The sequence below is a fragment of the Staurois parvus genome, unplaced genomic scaffold (genome assembly GCF_062004578.1).
Source record: "Staurois parvus isolate SC_StPar_1 unplaced genomic scaffold, SC_StPar_1.0 ptg000634l, whole genome shotgun sequence".
Taxonomy (NCBI): domain Eukaryota; kingdom Metazoa; phylum Chordata; class Amphibia; order Anura; family Ranidae; genus Staurois; species Staurois parvus.
This window is the reverse complement of record NW_028318430.1, coordinates 1616366-1629639: the sequence shown is the minus strand read 5'-3', so window position 1 is coordinate 1629639 and position 13274 is coordinate 1616366. Positions and strand designations below refer to the sequence as shown.

Sequence of the window (13274 nt, the reverse complement as noted above, 5' to 3'; positions counted from 1 at the left end):
TGTTAATGTATTCAAATCCACCAATACATTTAATACTCCCACCCCCACCATACTGTGCTTTGTCCTGTGGTCATTCCTCCAAAGCGGCATCTCACTAACACTGGAGGTGTGTTACTTGCCAGATCACCAGGTGAAAACAGAGGAGAAAAAAAAAAAAAAAAAAAACAAAAAAAAACATAAAAAGAAAAAATGATGCAGCTACCACATCTAACAATGGGTAAAACTGTAATACAATACATTTTTGCTTTTGGGTTTAATATCGCTTTAAGCAAAATATCTATAGTAGCACACAGTTAATTTGATTGCCCCAGATGTTAACCCTTTCCTGCCCAGTGTCAGTGCTTTAGTGACACTAATAGTCAGTGATCACTGTATTAATGTCACTGGGGACATCACTGGCAGTTTGTTCACAACTAGTGTCAGAATGCCTGCCGCAGTCTGCCTATAAATCACCGATTTCCATTACTAGTATACAAAAAAATTCATATATATATATATATATATATATATATATATATATATATATATATATATATATATATATATATATATATATATATATATATATATATATATATACATACATACATACATACATACATACATACACACACACACACACACATATATACATACATATATATATATATACACACATACACACACACACACACACACACACACACATATACATACATATATACACACACACACACACACACACACACATATACATACATATATACACACACACACACACACACAGTCATTTGTGGACGCTATCATTTTCACGTAAACCAATATACAATTATTGTGATATTTTTTTTTTTTTTTTTTAGCAAAGACATGTAGCAGAATATATTTTGGCCTACATGAATTAGTTTTTTTTTTTTGTTTTTTTTTACTGGATATGTTTTATAGCAAAAAGTTCAAAACAATGTTTTTTTTCTCCAAACATTATAGCAAAATTCCAAATTATAGCACAAAAAAAAAAAAAAAAAAAAAAGAAACGCAGAGGTGATCAGATACCACTGAAAGAAAGCGCTACGTTAATTTAACGGACAATTGCGTGGTCATGCAGTGCTGTACATAAATGAAATTTGTCATTTTTTCCCCTACAAATAGGGGAAAAAATGACAAATTTCATTTATGTACAGCACTGCATGACCACGCAATTGTCCGTTAAATTAACGTAGCGCTGTATTGCAAAAAATGGCCTGGTCAGGAAGGGGGGCAAATCCTCTGGAGAGCAAGTGGTTAAAGGAAGAAGGGACGCTACACTGTTGTAAACATGGCCCTGTTTAGCACATGGGACTTGTCCCAGCTTTTTTGAGACTTGTCGTTAGCATCAATTTCAAACCTACCTTTTTTTTCTTAAAATGATAAATTTTCTCAGGTTAAAAATTTGTAATGTTTTCTATATTCCAATGTGAATAAAATATGGGTTTATGAGATTTGCAGATCATTGCATTCTGATTTTCTGCAGATTTTACACAGGGCCCTGACATTTTTGGAATTGGGGATGTAGGTCACAATTACCTATGAGGCATGTTTCTTCGATCAACCAGGGTGCCTTCTGAGTTCTTCAGGGTGCCTTGACAAAATGGCTAAACATTGCCCCAAATTACTATTTGAACTGATGTAGCTGTTCACATAGGACTACTTTACACCCAAACTCCAGGCAAACAAATCACAAATACACAGACAGAATACATGAGGGCTCTTGCATACAGGGTTTTAAAAAAAAATAAAAAATTATATATGACTTTTACAGGCATTTGACTTTTCTTTCTGCCTGTAAATGCACCTACGTATTTACAAATTAGAAGAGCATTTGCAGGCAGAGGGGGGAAAAAAAAAAAAAACAGAAAAAAAAAAAAAAAAAAACACCATTACCAGCGAGTTCAGGAGACGAGCTTTTGAGCAGAAAAACTGCTTTACATACCTAAAACACACAAAGTGCTAGACGAGTTTAGCGCTTGAGCTTTCATTAATTCCAATGGCCAAAATAAATTACTATTGTGGCCAATGGAATCAACTAATGTTCAAAACACCTGATTCGCCTAAAGGCATGTGCAAAATGCAGTGTAGGTGACGTGACTGTAGGCCACGTACAGAAACGGGAATAGAAGGGCGCTGGTGTTTTTGAACCCTGGGTAAAGATGGCTGTGTTAAAGTCATTATTCGTGAGAGGAACTATAATAGGGAGCAGAAAATTCTGCTTTTGTCAAACAGGCCGCTTATGTGCCTGAAAAAGCGGTAAGATTGGATGCAAAGAATGGTGTTCGAGCTGGCTCCTGCTCAAGGGTGCATTGCCACTCAGACAGTTGTGTGGGACTTCGGCAGAAGGAATGTCAATCGATGGTTTTACAATCCCTACCTTTTGCCTGGTCTACAACGTAATTATACGTGAGGATATTCCCCTGCAAGGTACTCGAAGTAGGGAGCAGAATATAGGATAAAGATTCCCATAAGGAGACTGCAGCAACCCGGATGTAGACTCATGTAACTAATCCTCAAAAAAGCAGGAGGAAGCAATTGATTATTCTCTAAGATCTAGGCAGCAGTGGCTGTAAAATGTGACCTGTGATGTGATGTCACAGCTGGTCATCTACCGGAGACTAAGCTCTGAGTGGTTAGAGTCACATTTTAAAGCCACATTTGAAAAGTTTACACCGTAGTAAATACAATTCAAACATCTCTCCAGTCTTAAACAGTAACTGTCAGCAACATACAGAGTGACTATGTCTTACCTGTCTACGAAGCAGGACTGTGCATAAAGTCTAGGCTTCACCCCTCATGCTGGGTATACCCCCCAAATGGGTCTTCAGTGACTGGGTTCCATAGGGATGCAAAATGTAAAGTGCCCATGCAGGATCCAATGCCTGTAGCAACATTACAGACCGCCCCATAGCATGGGGTCAGGTTGGGTCTCAAGATTTACCAAGGTTGCACCGATCTGGATGCATGGTTTCCATTTGTGATATTTGAAGACAAAAAGGCAACTAAAAAAGTAATTAAACCAACAGTGATTTCTCTGTAGAACACCCTGCAGCTGACTACATGCAATGCAAATGCGAGCACCCATGCAGCATCCACGCCCTAAGCAGCATTACAGGCCGTCATTATAACAGGAGATCCTGGTATGGTTTCCAAGGTTTACCAACACTGCGCAGATCTGGATGCACTGCTTCTAATTGTGGTATTAGAAGGCAGTAAGGAGTTGAAGAATTCAAAAATAACTAGTAAAGAAAAAAGTTATGCTAAGAGTGATTCCTCCATGAAAGAGAAGAGGTTCAGCACCTTAAGACACTGAAAAGCCTAAAACAGAGGAGTCAAGGAGTGGGCTAGGGTTACAGGGGCGGATCCCGGGGGGTTGTCTTTAAAAGCTTTGCCAGTGCCCAGTAACTTGAACGTACACACCCATAATCCATGATCTATGAACACTTTGCCTGTATCCTGTACTGTACAATTAAGACAGTAATTTTAGTTTGGAGACCAATAAATATGCAGAAAAAATCTGAAAAAATGATCAAAAAACAGATAAAAAGAAAGTGGATATATAAACTAAAAAAACAATGGCATAAATAATGTAGCTCTAAATAGGAGAAAATTGAGAAAAAGATAGAAAAACTAGATCTACTAGTTCAGGAACAGAGAATAATGGTGAGCTAGAGGATAAACATATACACTTGTTATAAAGAGATATGTCAATTAAAGAGTACAGAAATAAAAAAAAAAAAAAAAAAAAAAAACACGATAACTTACTGAATAACTTGACAAAGTGAAAGTATAGAAGAAAATGTCAGATAATGTGGAAATTGATAGGGATAGAATATAAGATCTGTAATATTCAGCAGGTGACACTTCATAAAAGGAATATATGGAGGATTTTTAAAACACAGATATACAGTGCCTTGAAAAAGTATTCACAGCCCTTGAATATTTTCCACATTTTGTCATGTTACAACCAAAAAACACAAGTATTTTATTGGGATTTTATGTGATAGACCAAAACAAAAGTGGAAAAAAAATGATAAATTGTTTTAAAAAATTTTTACAAATAAATATCTGAAAAGTGTGGCATGCATTTGTATTCAGCCCCCGCCCCCCCCGATTCAATAGTCTGCATAACCACCTTTTGCTGCAATTACAGCTGCAAGTCTTCTTTGGTATGTCTCTACCAGCTGTGCACATCTAAAGTGTGACGTGTGCTCATTCTTCTTTGAAAAATAGCACAAGCTCTGTCAGCTTGGATGTAGAGCGTCTGTGGACAGCAATTTTCAAGTCTTGCCACAGATTCTCAATTGGATTTAGGTCTGGACTTTGCCTGGGCCATTCTAACACATGAATATGCTTTGATTCAAACCATTCCATTGTAGCTCTGGCTGTATGTTTAAGGTCGTTGTCCTGCTGGAAGATGAACTTCCGCCCCAGTCTCAAGTCTTTTGCAGATGCTAACAGGATTTCTTCTAAAATTGCCTTGTATTTGGCTCTATCCATCTTCTCATCAACTCTGGCCAGCTTTCCTGTCCCTGCTAAAGAAAAGGAATCCCCACAACATGATGCTGCCACCAAGTTTCACGGTGGGGATGGTGTGTTCAGGGCGATGTGCAGTGTTTGTTTTCCGTATTTTGCTTTTAGGCCAAAAAGTTCAATTTTGGTCTCATCTGACCAGAGCACAACGTTGGCTGTGTCCCCCATATGTCTTCTCGCAAACAGAACTTCTTATGGCTCTTTCAACAAGGGCTCTCTTTTTACCACTCTTTCATAAAATCAAGATTTGTGGAGTGCACGAATAATAGTTGTCCTGTGGACAGATTCTCCCACCTGAGCTGTGGATCTCCCCAGCTCCTCCAGAGTTAGCATGGGCCTCTTGGCTGTTTCTCTGATTATTGCTCTTCTTGCCTGGCCTGTCAGTTTAGGTAGATAGCTGTGTCTTGGTAGGTTTGCAGTTGTACCATACTCTTTCCATTTACAGATGATGGATTTAACAGTGCTCTGTAAGATGTTCAAAGCTTGGGATACTTTTTTTTTTTTTTATAGCCTAACCCTGCTTAATCGTCTCCATAACTTTATCCCTGACCTGTCATATGTGTTCCTTGGCCTTCATGGTGCTGCTTCTGCATGAAGGTTCTCTTAGGCTAGGTTCACATCTCCGCATTCCTGCGGGCCGTGTTTTGCACTAGCATGAGAGTTCATTCATTTGAATGGACTCCCATGCCCCGGGAGACGCAGGGAAGAAGTCCCTGCACTACTTCGGAAAACGCAGCCCACACAGGAACCTCGGTTCCCAGTACAGTTGCGATCTCAAGTGCGGGCAGCGTGCCATTAGAATTAATGGCACCCCGCCCACGGATCCACATTCCTCTGTGCGGGTAGTTCGGCTGGATTTTTGTGCAGATGCGCAGTGGCACCACCAGCACATATGTTAGCCTAAAAAAACCTCTGAGGGCTTCACAGAACAGCTGCATTTAAACGGAGATTAAAATACACACAGGTGGACTCTAAATTAATTAGGTGACTTCTGAAGGCAATGGGTTCCACTAGATTTTAGTTAGCGGCATCAGAGTAAAAGGGGGCTGAAAACAATTGCACGCCACACTTTGCAGATATTTGCAAAAAAAAAAAATTGAAAACCCATTTATAAAAATTTCTTTCCACTTCACAATTATCTGCCACTTTGTGCTGGTTTTCACAAAATACCAATAAAATACATTTACGTTTTTGGCTGTAAAAATGTGGAATATTTTAAGGGGTATGAATACTTTTTCAAGGCACTGTATACAGGTCTCCCGTATACAAAACACAACTTTTGACACAATTGTTAAATATTATATTAAATCTAAACCAAAAGTAAGGTTTTGATAGACTCTGGCAGGATAGACACAGTGTAGTAATAAGTGTCTTTATTCAAATACTTGAAACCCTAATTAGAGCATGAAATATATGAAAAATGAAAGACTCACAGCACATATACTGTACGTATATTGCAGTTGTGCAGTCAACCATGAATTCTACATCATCTCAAAAGTGAGTTTAATGAGAATGTGGGGCCATGAGTCAGAAAATTAAAGGTAAATCCAGATTATGATCTAAAACCACTCTAGCACAACCACCAAAAATGGCTCGAAAAGAAGGGATATGGACTGGACAATTCAAAGCGCTGACTTGAATCCTACTGAACTATTCTAGGTGGATTTGAAACAGGATAGTTCATTCAGGGAAACCCACAAGCACATGACATTGAAGAGGGCTTCAAAATTGACTGAGCTGATGTCAGGGACTAGTGGGCAATTATGCAAGGGAGGGCAATAACCTCTCAGGCCAAGAATGTGCTTAATTTTTTTCACAGTACAACATTACATCCATTAAATATTTGGTGAATAAATAACTAGCAATTTAACGTGTGTTTTATTATTTATGTATTTTTATTGGTATTGTTTTAATGCAGATCTAATGTTATTCTGTTTAAATATGCTGAAAAAGTAAACAATTTCTATTCAATTTATCAATGAATGTATAACCAGAGATTTTGATTGTAAAAGGGGAACATGAAGTCCTTCAGAGATATGCAATTGTCACAATAACATAAAAAAAGGTGACAGCAGCTGGGAACAAACAGAACATGCAATGAAACCAATACAGTAGGGCCAAGCCAAGTTATAAGACCTTAATCGACATTTCTGTTCTCTCAGCTACAACAGATCATGACTGCCAGACTGTCCAACAGCTCTACAAGACAAGACAATAGGTTTGCGAACTATAAAGCATAATAAATCTACGCCATCGGTCTCACGGTCTCAAAAAACGTTGTGAAAGTCAAGTACATTTGCGAACAGGCAGATTAAGGAAAAAGACAGGAAGGTTTTCCTATGGCAAGCAGAATATGTTCAAGTAGCTGGAATTCTGTCTGGTCTTTGTGTGCTGCATGGCCACAGGTGTATAAAATCAAGCACCTAGGCATGCAGACTGCTTCTACAAATTTGTGAAAGAATGGGTCATTCTCAGGAGCTCAATGAATTCAAGTGTCGTACCATGATAGGTTGCCACCCGTGCAATATGTCCATCCGTGAAATTTCCTTGCTACTAAATATTCCACGGTCAACTGCTAGTGGTATTATAACAAAGTGGAAGAAACTCAGCCACTGAGTGGTAGGCCACATAAAATGACAGAGCTGGGTCAGCGCATGTTGAAGCGCACAGTGCACAGAAGTCGCCAACTGTCTGCAGAGTCAATAACTAAAGACCTCCAAACTTCATGTGGCCTTCAGATAAGCACAACAGTGCGTAGAGCGCTTCATGGAATGGGTTTCCATGGCCGAGCAGCCGCATCCAAACCTTACATCACCAAGTGCAAGGCAAAGCATCAGATGCAGTGGTGTAAAGCACGCTGCCACTGGACTCTAGAGCAGTGGACACGAGATGTCTGGAGTGATGAGTCACGCTCATCTGTCTGGCAATCTGATGGATGTGTCTGGGTTTGGTGGTTGGCAGGAGAACAGTACTTGCATGACTCCATTGTGCCAAGTGTAAAGTTTGGCTTGGCCCCTTAGTTCTAGTGAAGGAAACTCTTAAGGCGTAAGTATACCAAGACATGTTGGACAATTTCATGCTCCCAACTTTGTGGGAACAGTTCAGGGATGGCCCCTTCCTGTTCCAATATGACTACATACCAGTGCACAAAGCAAGGTCCATAAAGACATGGATTAGCGAGTTTGGGGTGGAGGAACTTGACAGGTCTGCACAGAGTCCTGACCTCAACGCGATAGAACACCTTTGGAATTTTTTTTAGAGCAGAGACTGAAAGCCAGGCCTTCTTGTCCGACACAAGTGACTGACCTCACAAATGCATTTCAGGAAAAATAGTCAAACGTTCCCATAGACACACACTCCTAAACCTTGTGGGAAACCATCCCAGAAGAGCTGAAGCGGTTATATTTGTAAAGGGTGGGTCAACTCAATGTTGAACCCTATGGCCTAAGACTGGGATGCCTCTAAAGTTCATGTGCGTGTAAAAGGCGTGTCCCAATATGTCTTGGCAATATAGTGTGTGTGTGTGTGTGTGTATGTGTATATATATATATATATATATATATACACATACATATACACACACACACATACACACACATATACATATACATATATATATATATATATACACACATACATATACATATATACATATATACATATACACACACACACACACATATATACATACGCACACACATACACATACATATACACACACACACACACTTAAAATCCTCTGCAAGTCACTGTATACTGTCCAGTGAATATCTGTCTGGGTGCACGCAAGCAAAGTAGCATTAGTAGATACATTTAAAGAATGAGGCACTCACGAGTCTTGAGAAGAAATAATTGTCCAAACAAATATAGTTTACTCTGTCCAACATTTGTCAACGCAAACCCTAAAACAAAGAGGTACCCCTAAACCCCAATCCTGAAACACCCCACGGTATGGCATCCCACAGTGTAATTATAAAAAGGTAGCAGGTTTAGGTAAGGTCAAACGGAAGCACACACAATTTACCACCGAATAATGTGTAGAGGATGGTTCATTGTACTGTGTGAATGGTGTTAGTAAACAATCATGCAGAATGGCTAAAAAGGGAAAATTATGCAAAAACAAAGTCACATGTGCCAAGAAGCAAAATGGCCACCAAGGAAAACAGTCGTCCAAATTGACTGTCAGAAGAAACACAAAACAGAAGTAAATGGAGCCAGTAAACCAAACTGAAAATGTAGCAAGTAGTATGATGGCAAACCATAAAAGGTAAACAGTTAAAACAATAAAAAAATAAAATGTCAAATTATGTATACACGTACACACACAAGTTGTACATAGGGGGGATTTACAAATACTGATGCACATATGGTAACCCAATCAGTTTCTAGGTTTTACTGTCCAAGCCTAACTGAACTGAATTCTGTGTGGACCAGTTTGAGTAAATCTCCCCCTAATGTCTGGTACACATTATGAGAAAATCACAAGAAAAAAAAAAAATCACTTTCAGAGTGATCATTCGATAATTTGAATGTTAGCACACAGCTTTTGAGAGCTGATCATGACAGTTCATGCAAAATTATCTGACAGGCCAAGCATGGTTTTTGTTTCTCGCAAGATAACAAAATAAATGAATGTGACGAAGACCGCGCATGCTTCTAAACTAAAAAATACATCACACCATCCCGGGAAGTTGCTACAGGTTTTCCTTTGGTCAGTGTATATTGCTGGCTCAGTGTATGGTACACACTTCATAGACATTTCAGCATTACATAAGAAATCTTTGTAAAGGCCTGTTCACTTCATCATAATTCAGTAATGTGTGGTAAAACACGAACATTATCAAATTAAAGTGACATGCAAAGCATGGTGCACTTTGGAGTTTTATGCACTATTTTTTTTTTAATTTGCACTTTATAATTTGAATGTTTATTCAGTTATTTGCACTTTGTTTTAATCACTCACTTAATATTGATAAGCACTACGTTTTTGGATTTAATATGTAGAGTTGGAATCACAATTATGTAAACAGCAGCTTAGTTATATTTCTAGCGCAGATATAATATTCAGTTTCCATTATGTGCACATTGCACACTATAGGTAGAAAAAAAAAAAAAAAAAAAAAAAAAGCAAGGAGAGCTTTTTCCTGTGTTGGATTCCATTGAAAATAAACAAAATCTGCGGTAGCACATGATAAAGCATGTTGCAGAGGAGCATGTGTTACTGTAACAGCCCATGACCTGAACAGGCCCTAAAACAAACACAAACCAATCTTGTAGAAAAAAATAAATAAATACTAATTTTCAGTATTGGGCAAGACATTTATTGCTCATTTATTGGAAGCTGCCTTGTGAAAACACTGAAACTTTTGCCGTCTTCAGAACAGCATAGGAAATTGCAGGCTTAGCTTTTGCTGTGTTATGTCCACAAATATATGCTGTAATCCTTCCACCTAATTGCTTAATGACTCATAGTTGTGTTTGAAGCAGGAATGTACACACTGACAAGTCACCAAGACAGAGACACTCCTACTCAGGGCGCTGCCACATCTTCCGTTCCTTGCTTATTCGAGCATAGCCAATCAAACACAGCCACTTCACACACCTGTACAGTGCTCTATTTTTAGGGAAGAGACTAGTTTATGTTACTGCATGTTGAGTCACACAATGTGAAGCATAGCTTTCAAAAGACTAAACCTACAGTCATTCAATATAGCAAGGAGTTTAAACTAGGAAATTCAATTACGCCAGTTCTACGAATGAATAAGCACATAACATACACTGTATGTACAGCTACCATCGCTATGAGCAGGACAGAACTATAGGCACAATGCAGCACACATCTAAGGGTTAATGCTGCAGTACATGTCAGCTTTCCAGTAAAAGCACCCACTTAAGTTCCTGTCAGCTAGTTCACGTTGCAAAATAGACATCTACTGTACTATATTTTAGTTGCAATATAATTTGAAAGATTTACAAAAAAGATTAATCAGTTTACAGATATATTATTTCCCACCTTTTGTATAGTGTGACATTTTGCATAGTGCTTTAAAATTAGCTCCCACCTTAGCCTACAATCCAATTCTAGGGTCAATTAAGGCTCCATTCACACCAAAGAGTTTGAATCGCAAGCAGAATCTCCACGATTCTGCCAACGATTTCAAAGCACTTTGCTAAAGTAACAAAATCGCACAACAGTGTGTTCACGTGTCATTCATTTTAATTGCACCTAAAAACACGGTGAGGTTCTGCCATGATTGTCGCACTATAAACCTCACTACAATCACAGCAAACCGCATTGCACAAAACGTTTCGCCTAACAGAAGTTGAACCTCTTTTGGGCGACACGCCGCTCAATGCAGTTTGCAGCATTTTATCACATGACAATCGCTGCAAAACCACACTGTATTTTTAGGTGCAAATATAAAATGAATAGCACCTGAACATGTTCAGCAATTTATTTTAGCAAAATGCTTTGAAATCGCAGGCAGGATTGCAATGATTCTGCTGCCGTATATGGCCATAGAATTATTAATATTATACAGGATTTATATAGCGCCAACAGTTTGCTCAGCGCTTTACAATATAACAGGAGACAATACAGCAACAATATAATTCAGACAACATGCTTTGCGGTGATTGATCTCATGACAATTGAGCCACATCTGTACTGCGAAATGAATGGCACCTGAACAAGCTGTTGTGCAATTTATTTTAGCAAAGCATTTTGAAATGGCAGGCAGATTTGCAGCGAATCTGCCCACCATAGTGGGCATGGGGCCTAAAAAAAAAACCGCTAACTGACCCAATAGTAATTTTAAGAATGTAAGTGGTGAAAAATTAAGACTTCAAAAGAAAAAACACAAACACAGAAAATGCACACACGACACACAGAAAGCCCTGGTAAAAAGTTAACTCGTACCTCAGTGCTCCAAACCAGTACTAACCACTGAGCCACTGTGCAACCGTTCAACTAAATTACTACCGCCTTCTATTAGCACTATTTATTACAGGTACTTATAAGGCGCCAGCAATTTACGCAGCACTTCACATACTGTATATATTGTACATTCACATCAATCCCTAACCCTCAAGGAGCATATAATCTAAGGTCTACTTAAGCATATTTTGATATTCTGAACACAACTGTTATAAGACACTGTGGCAAGCCTAAATATTATATGGAATCATTTTCTCTGAAAAGGTCATCTTTCACACACAAAAAAAAAAAAAAAAGCTGCAATGACGCCTTCAGCTATAAAATCAATATGCTTGACAACAGTATGATGCAGCTTGTTCTCCCTAACTTGTCTAGTATGCATTTGTGCGTTATACAGAACAATTCCAGGAATCCAACCAGGGAGAGTCTGCAGGGCAGAGCATAAAACTCACCTTTTCTGCTGATATGAACCGAGGCCAATTGTTGTCTCCGCCTACAAACAAACAAATACCAGTTAGAATTTACAGACTGACGTGTATAAGGATTCAACTGTCAATTTTAACATTACTACAAGTACTCATAAATGGATCTCGGTAGCTCATACTCAGTCCTTAAGTTTATGAATAGGATTTATATTGAAAATATGCTTTAGAGATAAGTGTTTTTCAGTAAGCCACAAAGCCAAGCAGCAAAAAATTTAAAAAAATATAAAATTAACTTGCTGCACTGGTTAGTAGTTGTGCCATTTTTATTGCACCAAAATGCTATACATACTGTAAGGGACATTCATTAATTCTGTTGCACAGATAAGCAATTCTAAACAGTGGTACCAAGAGATCCTCCAACAGATTTAAAGCAAAGTTACAGCTTGAGTCATACATTCTTCCATTGGCTGCTCTACATGCAAAATATATTAATTTCAACATTGCACTTCAATTTCTATCCTATTCAGCGGCTCTCCTAGGCACTGCAACGTACAGGCAACTTCCTGGTTTAGAGGCGAGCGTGCCCCCTGCCGCTCTGTGCTGTGACTGAACACAGCACGAGCGTCAGCAGGCTACAGCCAATAGCAAAAAAAAAAATTGTCTAGTCATGAATGGGTTGAAACCTTCTGGAGGGTCAAGTGGTTAATCTGAACGACCTTGAAATTTGTAAACTTAATTTGTGAAGATCCCCACACATTTAGGCTCCATGCACACTAGTGGTTTTTTTTCTAACCTCCCTAGCGGTCTGATTATGTCCATATTTCTGTGCTCAAAGCGGTATATTTTTTTGCATGGAAATATGTATTTTTTTATTGTAGGCCTGTAATTTTTAGGAATAACTCACTGAAATCTGTCCGAACAAGAGTCTAGTAAACATCCCCAGCAGGGGCGGACTGACAAATGGGGGCCTCGGGCAATAGGGGATCATGAGTCCCGTGTCCTTGCCCAAACTCAAAAAAGCCTATGAAAAAGGTACCAGGGGCATCTCATGGGGCCCCCTACTGACCCCAGGCCCTCGGGCAGTGCCCTAGTTCCCAAATGGTCAATCCACCCCTGATCTCCAGTATGTTACAATTTGAAACACGAAATCATAAATTATAATTTAATAATCATAAAAAAATATAATAAATTTAATTCAATAAGATAATCAAACCAAAAACACTGAAATTTGAAATATAGCGCCAAGTTCGCACATCGCTGAGCAAAGTCGTAAAATTGTTTTCAGTGTCTGATGACGAATTTCCCCATGAATCATTATCACTCAATTCTGCAAGTAGTTCTAATTTACTATCGCTGTTCTCTAGCTGGTCTAAAAC

At 38.7% G+C, this 13274-nt stretch overlaps 1 protein-coding gene across 4 annotated transcripts in view; it reads right to left on the bottom strand.

The window, feature by feature from the left end:
• TMEM131 (transmembrane protein 131) overlaps window positions 1-13274 on the bottom strand; it is a 278778-nt gene that overhangs the window by 190809 nt on the left and 74695 nt on the right. For all 4 annotated transcript variants that reach the window (XM_089693479.1, XM_089693480.1, XM_089693481.1 and 1 more), the window contains exon 3: window positions 11926-11966. In XM_089693479.1, the coding sequence (XP_089549605.1) occupies window positions 11926-11966 (41 nt within the window). The remainder of the gene's footprint in view (window positions 1-11925; window positions 11967-13274) is intronic.